Source organism: Tetrahymena thermophila (assembly GCF_000189635.1).
Source record: "Tetrahymena thermophila SB210 genomic scaffold scf_8254644, whole genome shotgun sequence".
Lineage (NCBI taxonomy): Eukaryota > Ciliophora > Oligohymenophorea > Hymenostomatida > Tetrahymenidae > Tetrahymena > Tetrahymena thermophila.
Window position 1 is genome coordinate 342,283 of NW_002476412.1, and position 16,824 is coordinate 359,106.

A 16,824-nucleotide genomic window follows, 5' to 3' on the forward strand; every position below is an offset into this window, starting at 1 on the left:
TATATCCAATCATTTTTTACTGATTAATTAATTATGTAACTTATCTTATCATTAAATTTTCTAATAGAATAATACTTAAATTAATAAATAAATCTGCAATTTATCCCACGGTCAAAATAATTTCTCATTTTAATTACTTTTCTAATATTTTGGAATTAAATATTTTTAAAAAAGGTAAGAAAATAAATACTTTAAATATTACCATTTACAACTTATAAAATTTTTAATTTGTAAGAAATATTAAAAAAAATATAAAAGATTAATTTTCAATTATGGAAAAATACTGTCTAGATTATAGATAAAACTAGATTTAAAAAATTTAAAAATAAAAAGTATATTTTAAAAAAATATAATAATATGAAGTGATAAAATTTGATTATTACTTATTATCTTTTATATATTATGAAGAATTAACATTAATATATAAATTTATATAAACTTTATATGATTTTTGTAAAACTAAAATAGATTTGAAATTGAAAAATGTGTGACTTACTTATGGTTGTAAACTAAAAGAAGAAGAAAGAGAAAATTAAAGTAAATTATTTAAATAAGTCCTTATTAAATTAAATAAAGAAAACAAAAAGTAGAGGTATTAGAAATTATTATAAAATAGTTAGTTAGAAGTTACAACAGTGGTAAATGTTTGTGTATATAATGAATAACAAATAACAATCAATTAATTTGATTTGGAATGCAATTGTTATGATAGATTGATATAAACAATATAGTAGTATTATAGTTATAATCCATATACAATTTAGTTTTTTAAAGATTACTTCAAAATAATTTAAATAATTTATCGATCGATTCTTCTTTTTAAAGTTTAATTTAAAGTATTTCTTTAGCTTTTAAAATAATAAACTTAATCTGAGAAGTACTATCCTTGCACAACTGGCTAGTTGGTTGGCTGGATATTGATAATTGCTTGAATGAATAGTTGTTTTAATTTATGCTATTGATATATTGCATCTTGAATTTAAAGGTTCAATCAATCTATTTTTACCTTTGTTTTGCTCAGTTTACAAGAGTTTGTTTTAAAATCATCAACATAAAAAAAATTTGTTTGATTTAATTTTTAACAATCGCTATTAGAGACAGTTGATTTAATATAAAGTATAATAATGGCAGTATAATGGCTGGCCCATTATTCGTTTATATATATTATATTGTTATTATTATTCATATATTGATTAAAAATGTTTTATATTTATTATATATTATTAATAATGTTGTTATTGTTGTTGTTGCTTGTAATTGTGATTTTGTGAGAATTTATTGAATGATTGGAATAGGTCTTCAGTGAAGTACAGGAATTTACAATGTCTGTGTTCGTATATGGTGATAATGATGTTAACTATATTATATTAGCTGAAATACACACTTCAAATAACTTAAGATTAAAATAGGATTTTTATCTGACAGACACTTAAGACGTAGTTCAATCAACAAGCCTGGAAAAGATTAACTAATTAGAGTTTTCAGATCTTTTCGAGCTTGGCCTTTTGTACTAAGGGGTTGTTTTGTTTGAGTAATTCTTTGCCGAATTAAGCGTGGTCATATTCACATTAGTGATCTTCAGGCATTCTGTGCTTGTTGCAGAAAGTGAAATCGCACTTGCACTTGATACCTAATAAGTTGACTTTCTTTTTGCAGGTCCAGCATCTGGAATGATCTTCCTATATAATTAATAATTAAATAATTTAATTAATATGTCATATTTTGATCATAATTATAATTTTGATAAAGTTATTCATGCGCACTATCATCCAATTAATATATAACTAAATTATTTAAAACTCTTTAAATTATTAATTCATCAGTTGGTGTATTTTTACAAAATCTCTCTTTTTTCTAACAAAGATCAGTCAATCAATCAAATTATTTGAATTAAATATTCTTCTTCTTGTTATTAATTAATTAATTGAGTGATGACCTAACAATAAACTCCTTTATATTTTTATTCTATATACTTGTTTGATACTTTTCTAACTTTTAAAATATTTTATTAAGAGGCAAGGGTTTTATTTTGCAGATTCTCATCGTACATATTTATGTAGATTATAATCGCAATTATAACACTTCTCTTCGGATAAGCTTTCTATTTTTATATTTGTATTCTATATTTAAGTTATCTATGAGTCTCTTTAGTACGAATATTATTTTTGTTAGAGATGATTATGGAGATAATGTTTTTGAATTATATTAATAATTATATGGAAGGAGCAAACTCATGTGCGCACTGAATGCTTATGCTAAGAAATAAATTAAATATTTGTAAATACCTATTTAGGTTTTTAAGGAACTTCGGGATTTTATGCAGGTTATTCAACAACAATAGGTTCTTGGACAGGCTAAACAGCGACAGGTTATTATTGTTATTGTACTTAAACAGGGGGCTATTAAACAACGGGAGCAGAGTTTTTGAATTTCTTCCTAATAAATTTAAATGATAAACAATTAATTAATCATTTATAACTTTGTTGAAGTATTTTTATCTTATAATCCTACTAGTTATTGGCCTTTCCTCATAAAAAATAGAATGCTGAACCTTAATTCAGCTAAATTTTAGTTAATTTTTAAAATAATCAGGCGAAAATAAAATATATGTCTAGTGAGAGGGTTTAGGGCAATTAAGCAGTAGAATTAGATATTTATGAAGATAATTCCTAGAAATTTACTTGAAACAGGCAGAGCAGAGGTTGTCATTAGCGGGATTTCCATAAAATCTGTTGCAGTCAGTGCAGAATTTGGCAGCGTTTTGTTCCATATTGCTCATTTTTATTATGTTTGTATGTATTGTATGTTTATTTTATTAGTTTTTAATAATTTTTTAAGTGTTTTTGTTTTTCTTATTTATTTTATTGAATAATATTTTTTTGTTAATTTATTTTTTATCAAGTTTTTGATTTTTTAGTGAAATTATATAAAGCAGAAATTGCTATCTATACCATCTCTATTCCCATTCTTCCCTTTTTTTCTTTCTTCCTTTCTTCCCTGTTTTTCTTTTATTCTTTTCTTAATAACACAGAACAGCAAACATTTTTCATTTGATCGATTTGCTGTTTGATTTTATCTAAATAATTCATTATTGTTTGTGTTTTATAAAACTGAGCAATATGTCAATAGCATATTTTTAAAATTGAATTACTCTCGGTTCTTTTCACTGATTTTCTCTATTCTGCTTTCCATAGAAAACACTCTTAAAATTATTTTTTGATAACAAGAGCTGTAAAAACCTTACTATATTACTGATAATAAAAAAAGACTAACGCTAAACTCTACTTAGCATGCTTTTAAATTATTTATGAATAGTAAAAAAAAAAAACCCTTTAATTATTTGATTTAAAACCATCTATCTATTAGTTATTTTCTGATTTAATAAACACACGGTACACATAAAAAAAATGAAAAAAGACTTTTAAAAGCAATCAAAATTTAAATAAAAATAGCTTCGATTATTCATCACAAAGTAAAAACAAAAATTAATAAATAAATAAATAAAAGACTGATTTTTTACTTGACTCTCCTTTAATTTTTTTTTCTATCTGATTATTAATTTGTAAAAGAAAATTAATTTTTGTAAATGAATGAATAGGGAATTAGATAAATTAATTAATTAATAAAGAAAAATAAGCCAATATATTGGTTCATTCATTCATTTATTTATACTTTTTCATTCTATTTTAATTGAAAAAAGCAATAGATTTCCCTATGCAAATACTTGGAGAATTAAAAGCAATATACTCCGACGGATAACTTTTCTAACTATTCTGAACAAAATTATCATTTCATACAAATTATAAATTAATCTGATTTTTTAAAATAGAAATATAGCATAAACCAAAAAATAAGTTATGTCTACAATATTAGCTAATGAAGTTTTTCATTTAAATAATTAAAATCGCAGTAATTTGAATAAATTAGTTAAATTAGGTTATTTTTTTTCCGAATTTGCTTAGTTACTTTTAAACAGAAAAATCTATTAATTGAATAACTTTTTGATTATTTAAAAATATAAGCACGATGGATTTTTTAAAAATAATGAATTTATAAATTTAAAAAGAGACTCTCAAAACAAGCTAGCATGCATCTCTAAAAAGCTCGTGGTTTCGCTTATTTTAAGCTAAAAGTATATATTTTTTATCTCAATATCTTATTTTTCATATTGTTTTTTGTGACAAAAGAGTTTTTACACATAAATCAATACTTGTCTGTCTTAGTAATGGCGAGGATTTTTTATCAGTATTCCTACTGCTTTTTTCAATTAACGAATAAGTTAAATTTGATAAATTAACTTTTTTTTAAAAGTGATTAAATTTCGCAAAGTATCTTAAATAAACGAGCTTTCTAGATGTATTTAAATTAATTTCAAATGAATCCTTTCAACTTTCTGTTTTTAGCAAAAAAAGCAAATACAAACTCTAGTAATTCTTTCTATTTGAATGGTCAAATAACCTACTTACACAAAATAAAGTGAAAAAAAAGACTTGAAGAAAAATTATTAAGGAGAGACAAATCAAATTAGCTATGAATACATAAATGATAAATGAATCATTCATTCATTTTTGTTCTTTCAGAACATTTTAGTAATCTGGCTGTATCACATTTAAAATTAGATTCCTTATTTTTTATACCAGTTAATACAAAAGTTAGATCATTAAAGGGTTTTTATCAATTAAAACTACTAATATAGATGCGTTTAATCAATAGGTTTAACATTTTCAGAAAAGTAAATTATTTTTAGAAATATTTATAGATGTAACAGGTCTAGTCATAATGTTTTATTTAAAGAACTTAAAGAGGAGTGTATTAAATTTTATGTGAAATAAAAGTAAAATTAAAGCGGAAATTTATTTATTTATTTGATAAGTAATTTACAAATAGAAAAAAGAAAGATAAAATTTATCAGATTTTTCCGAATAAGTATTTTAATTTGATTATTACGCTGCATTTGTTTTGTAAATATTTATCTAGACTCTCAACTTATTCGACCACTCTAACTCTCCATTTGAAAATTTTCATTCAATTTAATACTTTTAATTTTGCTAGTAATAATTCCTTATTCTCAAGTGCTCAAAATTATATATTAGACTTAATGATTAAATTATTAGAAAAATAAGTAAAAGCTTTGGAAAAATAAGCAACCAATAACAGTAAATTATCTCTTTTATTAACTTTTATTAAGAATAAATCAATTTTTTCTCAAAAAAAACAAAAGTAATAAAAATTCAAAATAAAGTAAATTTAATAATCTCCAATTAAAAATTTTGTCTATATTAATCAAAAAATAAATTTTGGAATAGATCATCTAAACGCTTCTTTCTTTATATTTTGCTTTCCTTAATTTATTTGTGCTAGATAAATATCTTCTAAAATTTTCTCGTTTATTGTAAAGTATTTACATCATCAACACAGTTTTTTTCTAATATGATCACATGAAAAAATTTTCTTAAAGTATCTATTTTTAAAAGTTGTATTTTATTTGTTAGGAAAGAAGTTATATTATTTGCAGAAAAACATAGTTCTATTTTAAAATTTTAAGAAAGCCTCTAAAATAATAAAATTAAAAGTCTACTTTATTATGTTACATTAAATTTAAGCAACTTTACTAATATTTAAAATATTGACTGTGAAACAATGCTGTTAAAGCTTTGCCATAGTAGACAAATGCAAGAAAACTTACTTTGAAACAAAGTAGAGAATAACTATGTCTAGACAAATTTTACATACAATTATTAAAAATAAAGTAGATAAATTTTTTTACTCACATTTTTTATTTAAAGTTAAGCAATTGTTGAATTTCTTAAATTTTATTATCTTTGGTATAAATTTTATATAAAAGCACCATTTTCTTATTTAAATAAGTTTATAGTAATTGAAAAAGTAATAATTAAATAAAAAAGTATTGGTCACATTCAATAATACACTTGAAATTAGTAAATAGCAGATTTTTTGTTAGATTCAAATGCATTTATCCTCTCCTTTTACTTATTTAAATTATAATTTTTGCTTTTTTAAATTTGTTACTTCTATTTAATTTTATGAAAATTTTTAAAGTAATATTTAGCAATTTCATTAATATAGTAAACCTTACTTTTATAAAATGCATCCATCCTGAGTTATTATGTTTAATAATTTATAAATGTTGTAGCTTTATTTATTTTAAATCTTTCAAAAAATATCATTAACTCATTCTTATTACTTTTAATTATCAAAAGTAAAAATAATTTAATTCTATTTAAATTTTAAAAAATCCTTTAGGAATTCAAAATAATTTTTGATTTTACAAATTATCCTTTATTTAAAAGATTAACTAAAAAATATCCTATCTATAATATCTAAAAATAGTTTATATAGATCAATATTAATAAAATTTATTTTAATTTTAAATATAACTTAATAAAAAATATTTAATTTCTAAAGGAGAAATCAATAAAATCATTTAGAAACTATATTTTTTATTATCATTTAGAGAGTGATAAAATAATTTAAATTAGTCAATCTTTAAAATTATTAAAAATAATAGTAAATATATTCTAAATAATTATTAGTAATCTTTAACCCTTTAACGATACCTTTTTACAATTTACTAAAGGTTAAATAGATTTTGATATTTGAATATAAATAAACCTTTAAAATTCATATTTTCCATTTCATTCATATAAGTTTTTTAAAAAATAGTAAAAACTTTTAATTTACCCATCAGTTACTTAATTTAAAAATAATAAAGATTTAACTAATTAAAGAAAGATTCTTTAAAAAAATAATTTTAATTCATTTAAAAGGATTTGATTACATGTTTACAAGTAGAATATATTTTATGGAAATTCTTTTGATTTTTTGCTTGTATTTTTGTTTTTCTTCAAAATATTTAAAATAGCTGTTATATTTTTAATTTAGATATTGAATTTTAATAATAATTTTAAATTAAATAACTTGCATAATGATAGGTATTATGAATATTAAAACGTATTAACAGTTTAGATTAGTTTTTATCAATATAATTTTACATTCTTAAAATTAGATACTTTTTTTATGATAATTAATTTTTAAAAACGTATAGTGTATAAATATAGAAGAGAAGCTAATTAATAAATAACGAATGTATTTCGATATTCATTACATAAGAAAATTCCTTAGATTTACTACAAATGTTCTTATAGTTTTAGGAATAGTAACTATTGTGGTAGGAGTTATATTAACAATAATGGTTTCAGTAGAAGACGAATCTAAGTATCAAGCAATTAGAATAGTTAATGGATTAAAAATTATAAATGATTCTATTTTTATCAGTGGAATAGCTTTACTTTTTTGTGGATTAATAGGATTTTTAACTACAAAGGTTAACAATGATATAACTGTAGGATTGTTTGCTTGCACCTCTTTTATAATATTCTTTTCAATTTTACTTTTTACTATGGGTTTTATTGGTTTGATTTTTGTTAATTCCATTAATTAATCTCAATCAAATCCTTGTTTTCACTCTGACTTTTTTAAAGACTCTGAAAGAGTTCAAAATAAAGCTCAAAGGTACTATGGATCATCATACTGCAAAACTAATATTTAGGATATGTCTTAATTCCTTAAGGATAGTGATTTCCGTTAATTGAATCTCTAAAATGACCCATAAAATGGATATTCAAGTGTATTTAATTGTCCTCATTATACAGATATGCTTTCAGATCTCAAGTAATATTTTAAAAATTATTTTCATGATATTGATGTCAAATTTACACAATTATTAGCTTTAAGAAATAACTTAAAACATTTTATTTTTATTAAAATAAGATATTTATTTAAACATATTATTTTATGAATAGATATTTATCTTTAATATTAAAAAAAATTAATTTTAAAGAATAAAAATAAATCTATTCATTTTATGTAAAGCATAAAGAACGTTAAAAATGCGTTTTATAAATATTTTACTAAATTTATTTACAAAATATTTTAAAAAGGATTATGTTAAATTTAAATAATAAGATATTAATACTCTTAAATAATAATTTAATAGAATGGATGAGTATGATACAATTCCTTCATATATTGGATCTATGGAGATTACATTTTAATGTGCTGGAATTTGCTAGCCTCATCCTGTTTACGTATTTAGTGATATTAATAGAGGCTTGCCAGTATATTAAAAAGGGTGTTACAAAGCAGTAGTTGAATTTGTAAATGTTATTAGCATTCCTGGAGTTATTATATTATGGTCTATAACATGCTTACTTTTGATGGTAGTCATAAATAGTATATGTCTCTTTTTTCATCCTAAAAGATATGATGATCTTTATATTTATTAAAAAATAAATTAACATGAGTAAGATGATGACAAATAGGATGACATTTCTGTAAGGGATGAAATAACTTTTAATAAATAGTAATCTTAAACGTCATAATAATAAGTAGATATATCAACTCTAGATTAAAGTTAGCATAAAGACTAACAAGGAGGAGATTCAATATTTAAATAAGATACAATATAAAATAGAAAAGTTAATGATAATTTATAATGAATGTAATAATGAAATTAAATAAAAAATATTCAATAAAAATTGATAGTAGAGTTATATTTGATATATTTGAAACTAATGTAATTAAAATCTATTAATTTTTTTTTTTAATATATTACAATTTCAATATTTTTCGAAAATTTTTATATTTTTTCTCTTAGTATTTTAAAAATACTTCAATTTGACCACCCGATATAAATAATTTTAAAAAATAAATTTTCTAAAAATAATCACAAACAGTATATTATCGATAATAAAATTTTTATCTATATCCTTAAAAAATAATATCGATAGGATCACAATAAAAAAAAATGACACTTTATTTGGAATTTTATCTACAATTTTTGATATAAATTAATCTTATATTTAAATACATAATTATTGATAGTAATAAAACCTATCTTTGACACTAGTTTGATTTTTTTAATTGTTGAATTTAAAATTAATTATAAATAAATCAATATCATTAATAAAGTAGTATAAGTTATGATGATTAAATTCAACTTATAAATAAACAAATGAAATTTCAAAAATATTTAACATTTATAAATATCTTATTTTAAAATAGTATTTGCTTTATAAAATATTTAAATTGATATTGCTTTTTATAATTAATAATATTATTCTTTAAAATTATTTTTTGACAAATATTCTAGAATCTTCGTAGTTAATTTTAAGAGTTATGATAAAATTCAAAAATTATTGGCTAATTTGATTAATTTTATAAATAAATAAAGATATTATCAAAGTTTATTATTTTTATAATTTACATTTTTGTTATTAAAGTTAAAGATAATGTTTAGCAGAATCGCTTAATCTTATAAAACGCCTTCTTCATATGCTTAATTTCGTAGCGGAAAGTTCAAAAAGAAAATGCTTTATGGTTTTCTTATATATTGTGGATTAGAGTTCTACTCAAGAGCAGATATAAACACCGATCTTAAATTTAAAGGTATAATGAATGAAGATAATATAGCAGCTATTAAAAATTGCAAATCACTAAGACAAGTAAGTAGATTAAAAAGAAACATAAATTGTATTCAAGTTTCAAATAATAAATTTATTAAATTAATAGGGGAAATACTTTCCTACTTCCTATTTGCCTAATAATTTCTTAATGGCAGTTTATGGTGCCAAATTTGATCCAGCTCCTTATGTTCCATATGAGAGAGAATATATTAAAACAAAAGATGGAGGATAACTAGGATTAGGTAATAAATAGAATTAAATTAAAAGAAACTAACTTTAATGAATAAAACAGATTGGGTTCCTGTATAAAGCAAATTTTCTAATGATGAGGAAAGAAGAATATTGATAATTTTCCATGGTTTAACTGGTGGTAGTGATTGCAATTATATCAAATAAGGAGCATTAATAGCTTAAAATTATGGTTTTAGAACTGTGTGCGTAAATATGAGAGGCTACAACTCAAAGTTATCAGTAATAAATATTTAATCTAACACTAAAAACTTATGATTTATATAAATTAGAGTCCTTAAATGACTGATTTTACTAAAAATGATGATATTTTAGAAATAATCCAAAGTATTTAAGCTAAATATCCAAAGGCTAATTTGTATGGATTAGGTATTTCTATGGGAGCTAATTATATGCTTAAAATGGCAGGAGAATTAAAAGAAAAATGCCTTTTAAAATCTATGGTAAGTGTTTCTAATCCTTGGGATTTAGTTAAATGCAATGAAGAGATGAATAAATGGTATAAGAAAATATACAATTACAATATTGCAGCCAATTTCAAGAGGAATCTAAAATAGAATTTAGAGTTATTTGAAAATAAGGAGAAAGAGCTTGGAGTTGATTTAAGTAGAATTAATTTTTTATGCTAATTATTTATTTTAATTAATTAATTAAAAGAAAAAGCCCTTGAGACTAATGATACATTTGAATTTCATGATGCTTTTACAACAAAACTTTGTGGATACAACGATGTTTTGAAGATGTATGAATAAAGTAGCTGTAAAGATGTAGTTTAAAATATTACAGTGCCAACATTATGTATCCAAAGTAACAACGACCCAATATGTGTGTAAGTTAAAGTTTTATAATATAATCAATTTAATAAAATATTTCTTTCCAATAAGATAAGATTGTGTACCAACAGATAAGTTTTCTAAAAATCCAAATTTGCTGCTAGTTTAAACATAGAAAGGTAGTCACATCGACTATTTCACAACATACAAATGCCATAGAGTTGCTTTTATTATATTAACTTCTTTAGTTATATTAAATTTATTTTTTATAATTATTTTAGTGGTTCTATCAACCTGCATTAGAATTTTTAAATTACTAAGATTCAAGATTAAAAGAAGAAAAAGAAACATCTTCAAAATAGTGAAGCCTTCCTTTAAACTAAAAAATTATTTCAAAATTTTAAGTCTTTTATAGATATTATTTATTGTTTTAATCAATTAAAATAACACAATTTAAAAATTATTGAATAATTTATATTTAAATTTATTAGATAAATTAAAAATTATTGAATTTTTTGATCAAAAACACATAATATTTTAATTAAATTTTCTACTATGAATCAATTTATTTAAAAATTATTAATGACTTTTTTGCTGATTAGGTTTTTGATTTTGTAAAAATTTCACTATTTTGAAATAAATGTATTAAAAGAAATATTTATTAAATTAGCGTTAAATACTGGCAAGTAAATAAATAATTAAATAAATTAAAGATACAATAAGCAATAATTATAAAAATTAATTTTTATTAGAAATTTAGCTGAAATTGAAGTTTTCATAAAATGAATTTTGTTCCTTTTAAGTATAAAGAAGAAGAAAGGCCAAAGGGATTTTAGGATATGGTTAAAGGACCTTCGTATTATTTATATGATTAGCATTAAGTATGTTAATTTTAGTTATTAGTTTAGATAGTGAATTTCTTTGAAAATTAATTAAAACTAATAGAATGGATTCGAATCCATCAAACAAAATGACATTAAAAGAAGAAATGAAGCAATTCAAAGAGATGAAAGAACGTTGTTTAGTTTATAAAAAATGATTATAAAATTTTATATTATAATAATTTATTTAGTTTTGTTGATATGTTGATGGATCGTAAAGGTATTGATGATTTGTTGATTAAAAGATACATGAATGATCCGAAAAAAAATAAGATTTTTTCTACAAAAGACAATGAACCAATAGGATAAATGAAGATTATTAAAGTTAATTAAAATTCATTAAATAATAGCTAGGTGAAAGAAGGTATTTCTCTGATAGATACAAGAAAAATTAACCAAAGTTCAATTAAAAGAGTTAATACTAGCTAAGGTACTTAAAATTAAATTTCAACCAACACTTCTATTTAATTATTATTCACTAAAAAGTAGAAAATTAGTCATTTAATTATCCAACAGAAAAATATCAAAATCAGCAGATTTTATTAAATTAGTACAGTCCTATTTAAAATAACTCGAATATAAAAATAGAGGAATATCCATTAAATAATCGTTAAAGCTTGTACCAAACTGTACCTCTTTAATAGCAGGTGTATCAAATAAATAATTAATACAATTAACCTATATTTCAATCAGAAAAAAAATCTCAAGATCCTATATTTTTATAATCACCACAAAAATATAACTAGGTGATTTACAGCTCTCCTTAAAAATACTAATAATTTCCAACAAACATGATTTCTTCATCTCAATCTTTAGATTAATAAATAAATTACTTTTAAAATAACGTGAATCAAAGATCAACTTAAACTATAAAAACTGAAACAAACCTTAGCCCTAAACTATTATTTGATGGACCTAATCCTCATGAAAATATTGTAATTATTTTGATAGATATTATTGTTTTATATTTAAAAATTATTTTTAAGAAAAGAAAATAAAATCATAATTATCAAGGTCAAAAAAGTTCTACTTAAAGTTTTAAAAATCTTTATGATTCAGGATTAAAAAAACCAGTAAATTTAAATAAAATTTTATTATATAAATATATTTTGTTAATAAAAATTAGGTTTTTGATGTTTCAACTCCTTTTGTTGGTAAATAAAGCAGGTAATTTTTCTTGTAATTTCATAATATAAAATTTACTTTCTTTTAGCTATTAAAATTCTAGAAAATCATCATTTAAAGGATAGGAATCCCCTTAAATGTATTTAAGAGATGAAATTAGCCCAATATATTAAAATTATGTAATAAAATTTCAGATAAATAAATGAATAAATCTTAATTATTTTAAATTGGATTATAAGTAAGAAAATGGCTAATTTATTTAAGAAGAAGATAATGTTTAGTTTAGACTAGCAAATAATAATACTAAAAACAATGTTTTTAATGATGAATTCGACGAATTCAAAGACTTTGTAATTGAAGGTAATTTCTTACTAAAAAATTGTACATATAAATTTTTAACATTTATTTTAATAAAGATGAAGTTTCAAAAAGAAATTCTTAATTATATGAAAGCTTTGATTAACAAAATAGCCAAGAAAAATCGTTTAAAAATGAGTCAATTAAAAAAGTGCAACAGACCCAAAGTAACTAAAGCATAAAAAAGATGGCATTAGCTCTAATTGCTTTTCTTCTCCTTTTAATAATATTTATATTTATTAAATGAATATAATTATTTTCTTTATATTACTGCTATTAAATCTTCATTTAAAAAAAACATTTTAATTTTTGATTAATTTTTATTCAAATTACAAAATTTTGATTATATTTGAAACCTTGGATTTTATTATGACACTATGTTTGACTACAATTACTGAATTTACCTATTATCATAAGATAAACTAAACCACCTTTACCAATGTTAAAATTTATTCAATTTTTTCAGATAATAATTTAAATAAAGGTTATCTATTTTATTGCAGCAAACAACTTGAAAATTGGTATGAATATTAAATTCAAAAATTATGTATATGAATTAAATGTAAATTATAATAATTCAATTATAAAATTTATATTCAATAGTTAATTAAAATTATATTAATTTTTTTTATTTATGGAATAATTAATAAATTTATTGGTAAAAGAGTAAATAGGTAAATAAAAATGAATGATTAAAATATCATTATACAAAAATAAATTAGCATATTTTTAATTTTACAAAAGAAAAGAAAAGAAAATATCTATCTATTTACATGTAAATTACCAAAAATAAATATTTGAAAATTTCCATAAACTTTTAATCCAAAATATATTTAAAAATTAATTAATGAAACATAAATATCATGAAATTTATTTGCTTTTCATTAAAAAAAATCTATGAATTCAATAAAATTATATATTTTATTCTTTATTAAAAATCATATTCCAACTGTTTATTTATATACCTCAATTTTAATTACTTTGCTTATTTTTTTTGAATCTAAAAATTAATTATTAAAATTTTATTTAAAGCCTTTAAAAATATTTTTGATAAATTAAATTTGGTTACAGAATTAAAAAACACAGTATGTATTTATAATTTTAATACAAAGCTAAAATTTTTAAATAAAAAATGAATTATTTTTAAGTTTTTTAGAAACAAATATCAATTTAGGGTTTATTTTGTTAAACATACATTAAAAGAATGGAAATATAATAAATAAATAAGTATTTTCATTTTAAAGTTTTAATGGATATGTAAACAAATTTTAAATTTTAAAGTAGTTGTAATCAATATTTTTTTATTGATAGAAGTGACGTTGACTGTAAATAATTAGCGTCTTTTCTATTAAATTGAATATATAAATTAATAGGTTTATAGTGGCTTCAAATAAATAGTATCTTTAAGATTCCAAATATTAAATATCTAAAAATTAAAATATCATTAAAGAAAGTTTAGATAAGGAAACAAACCAATAAAGAAACAAAGATGGATTCTTTTACATAAATTCTGCAATTAATTAAAAGCAAATTAGGTGCCTATATATTTAATACCTTGATTAATGGTGGCAAGATGGGAATACTTAAATTCTCTGTCCATACTCTTCTCTTAGTATATGCTATTCATACTTACTTAAAGAGCAAGGGTTGGTTACCAAAGAAGAAAGTAACAGGACAACACATTTTCATTACAGGAAGTGGTAGTGGTATCGGAAGACAAATGGCAATTAGATTTGCTAAGCTTGGAGCTAAAGTAACCATAGCAGACTTAAATTTTGAAGGTGCCACAAAGGTTATGAACGAAATAATTGCTCTTGGTTACCCTAATTCAGCTAAAGCTTACAAAATGGATGTTTCTAATGTATAAAATGTAAAGCAAGTATTCGCTGAAGCCAAGTAAGAGTTTGGTCCAGTAGACATATTGATCAATAATGCAGGTATTGTTTCTGGTAAAAAGATTTTAGAAAATTCTGAATTCATGATTGAAAAGACCATCGCCGTTAACGTCACTTCTCATCATTATACAGTCCGTGAAGTCCTACCTGATATGTTGTAGAGAAACAAAGGTCATATTGTAACAATAGCTTCTATTGCTGGTCAAATCGGTGTCTGTGGTTTAGTTGACTACTGTGCTTCTAAGTTTGGTGCAGTTGGCTTTGACGAATCTCTTCGTATGGAAATGAACAAGCTTAAGAAAAACATTAAAACTACATGCATCTGTCCTTACTTTATCAATACTGGTATGTTTGATGGAGCAAAAACAAAAATTCCTTTGCTTTTACCAATCTTAGAAGAAAATTGGACCAGTTAAAGAATAGTTAATGCCATTCTTTAAGAAGAACCTATGCTTGTTACACCCTTCTTATTAAACATTGCTATTTTCATAAAATCTTTCCTTCCTGTTTCAGTCACTGACTTCATCGGCGATGTCTTAGGTGCCAACGATTCTATGAATGACTTTAAAGGAAGAACCAATAAACTTACTTCTGCATAATGACTTAATTTAATTTATTCAACTAACGATTTATTGTATCGAAATACATTTTAAACTTTATTTTATCTAGTTAATTAAAAACCTCTTAAATATTTTTAATTGTATTTTAAGAAAGAGTAAAAAAAGATTGAAGCATTTTTATTTATCAGAGGTATTTAAAGCCTACTTTGAACAAATTTATAAATTATAACAAAAAATTTACAAAACTATAAAAATAATATTATTAAATTATAAATTATATTTTTTATTAATAAATTAAATAAATTTTTATTCAGTTTTTAGTTATTTCTATTAAACTTTCAAATATTTGATTGGCCCTTTCTTCTGTAATTTCTTTTCTTTTAACAATTTCTATAATTTTTTAGTCATTTTCTAAAGGATTCATTTTTATGATTTTTTACAAAAATTCAATAACTATAGGATTAACATCTTAAACCTTAAATTTTCTATCTGAAATTTTCATTTAATAGTACTCATAAGCAGTCTATATGACTTTACTATAATACTCATATTGATCATTGTCAGTCTATTTAATACGACTAAGAAAAAGTTATTATTCTTAGTGGAAGTTATATAAAGGATATTCATAAAAGTATGCACAATGTAAGAATTAAAAACCAATTACAATACTATTTAAAATATCCTTTGCAACTATTTATCTTTTTGATTTGATATCTTTAGTGAATGCAGTATAAAATCCTTTTGTTACAGCATAAAACTTTTCAATAGGCAACTTCAGATTATCTCTAATCTCTAAAAATATATCATTATCAAACATATTTATATACTACTTTTAAGAGTAAAACCTAAAATTCATATGGTCTAATAAGTTTCCTATCACTTTTTTCTTTAAAAATTTTTTGATATCATAAAATTCAAAGTCTAGTTCATATTCTTTACCTAATCAAAATAATATAGGAGTTATTATATTTTATAATATGAATGAGTAAAATTAAATATTTTTTACCATTAACTTCTACACGAAAATGGTCTTCTCTAATAGCACTTGGTCCACCCATAACACTCATATATGTTTTTGCAGGATAAATAAAAAATCCTTTAATATCAAAATCTGAATCTTTCATATGAGTTCCATAACCTCTACTACCTGTTTCAGCTGCAAATAAAACTTTCATGTTATGTTTAATCTCCAAATCCTTAATGAACTTGATAGCCCAATCTTTTATGATTACATCCAACTCAGGATTCTCTTGACTTTTTGCGATTTATAGTTATATTTCTGTCATTTTTATTATTAGCCATAAATTTATATATTTATTTAATTATTATTTTAAGTATCTTAAAAAGTGTTATAGTATTTCAAATTAATCAAGTCGCCACTATAAATATCAAAAATACAATTAAAGAGTCTCTCAGATTTTTTTTATAAATATGAACAATATAATTTATTTTTTGATTTAACAATATTTATGTTTGGGGTTGGGGTTGGGGTTGGGGTT

At 21.8% G+C, this 16,824-nt stretch overlaps 7 protein-coding genes across 7 annotated transcripts; 5 read left to right on the top strand and 2 right to left on the bottom strand. All coding sequences in view use genetic code 6, as the record gives it.

Moving 5' to 3' along the window:
- Nucleotides 1–1,481: 1,481 nt before the first annotated feature.
- On the bottom strand, nucleotides 1,482–3,043 carry TTHERM_00649470 (AN1-like zinc finger protein; the record flags this gene model as incomplete). Its single annotated transcript, XM_001032341.4, has 3 exons — nucleotides 1,482–1,679; nucleotides 2,286–2,436; nucleotides 2,682–3,043. The coding sequence occupies 3 exons, from the start codon at nucleotides 3,041–3,043 to the stop codon at nucleotides 1,482–1,484; spliced, it is 711 nt and encodes a 236-aa protein (XP_001032341.4).
- Nucleotides 3,044–4,026: 983 nt separating this feature from the next.
- Nucleotides 4,027–4,480, top strand: TTHERM_000649479 (hypothetical protein; the record flags this gene model as incomplete). Its single annotated transcript, XM_012797730.1, has 2 exons — nucleotides 4,027–4,132; nucleotides 4,188–4,480. The coding sequence occupies 2 exons, from the start codon at nucleotides 4,027–4,029 to the stop codon at nucleotides 4,478–4,480; spliced, it is 399 nt and encodes a 132-aa protein (XP_012653184.1).
- A 2,625-nt stretch (nucleotides 4,481–7,105) lies between these two features.
- On the top strand, nucleotides 7,106–8,519 carry TTHERM_00649480 (tetraspanin family protein; the record flags this gene model as incomplete). The annotated part of the gene is made up of 2 exons (XM_001032342.2): nucleotides 7,106–7,692; nucleotides 8,018–8,519. 2 exons carry the CDS (start codon nucleotides 7,106–7,108, stop codon nucleotides 8,517–8,519), a joined length of 1,089 nt encoding a protein of 362 aa, XP_001032342.2.
- A 792-nt stretch (nucleotides 8,520–9,311) lies between these two features.
- On the top strand, nucleotides 9,312–10,872 carry TTHERM_00649490 (alpha/beta fold hydrolase; the record flags this gene model as incomplete). The annotated part of the gene is made up of 7 exons (XM_001032343.2): nucleotides 9,312–9,524; nucleotides 9,592–9,727; nucleotides 9,778–9,956; nucleotides 10,007–10,340; nucleotides 10,392–10,563; nucleotides 10,619–10,727; nucleotides 10,789–10,872. 7 exons carry the CDS (start codon nucleotides 9,312–9,314, stop codon nucleotides 10,870–10,872), a joined length of 1,227 nt encoding a protein of 408 aa, XP_001032343.2.
- Nucleotides 10,873–11,216: 344 nt separating this feature from the next.
- Nucleotides 11,217–13,174, top strand: TTHERM_000649499 (transmembrane protein, putative). Its single transcript, XM_012797731.1, has 9 exons — nucleotides 11,217–11,388; nucleotides 11,453–11,523; nucleotides 11,580–11,818; nucleotides 11,875–12,323; nucleotides 12,375–12,461; nucleotides 12,515–12,555; nucleotides 12,602–12,692; nucleotides 12,753–12,873; nucleotides 12,930–13,174. The coding sequence occupies exons 1-9, from the start codon at nucleotides 11,290–11,292 to the stop codon at nucleotides 13,115–13,117; spliced, it is 1,386 nt and encodes a 461-aa protein (XP_012653185.1). The 5' UTR covers nucleotides 11,217–11,289; the 3' UTR covers nucleotides 13,118–13,174.
- A 1,185-nt stretch (nucleotides 13,175–14,359) lies between these two features.
- On the top strand, nucleotides 14,360–15,367 carry TTHERM_00649500 (oxidoreductase (short-chain dehydrogenase family); the record flags this gene model as incomplete). Its single annotated transcript, XM_001032344.3, has 1 exon — nucleotides 14,360–15,367. The coding sequence occupies one exon, from the start codon at nucleotides 14,360–14,362 to the stop codon at nucleotides 15,365–15,367; it is 1,008 nt and encodes a 335-aa protein (XP_001032344.1).
- Nucleotides 15,368–15,635: 268 nt separating this feature from the next.
- TTHERM_00649510 (nucleotidyltransferase) lies at nucleotides 15,636–16,611 on the bottom strand (the record flags this gene model as incomplete). The annotated part of the gene is made up of 2 exons (XM_001032345.2): nucleotides 15,636–16,264; nucleotides 16,332–16,611. The coding sequence occupies 2 exons, from the start codon at nucleotides 16,609–16,611 to the stop codon at nucleotides 15,636–15,638; spliced, it is 909 nt and encodes a 302-aa protein (XP_001032345.2).
- Nucleotides 16,612–16,824: the final 213 nt, after the last annotated feature.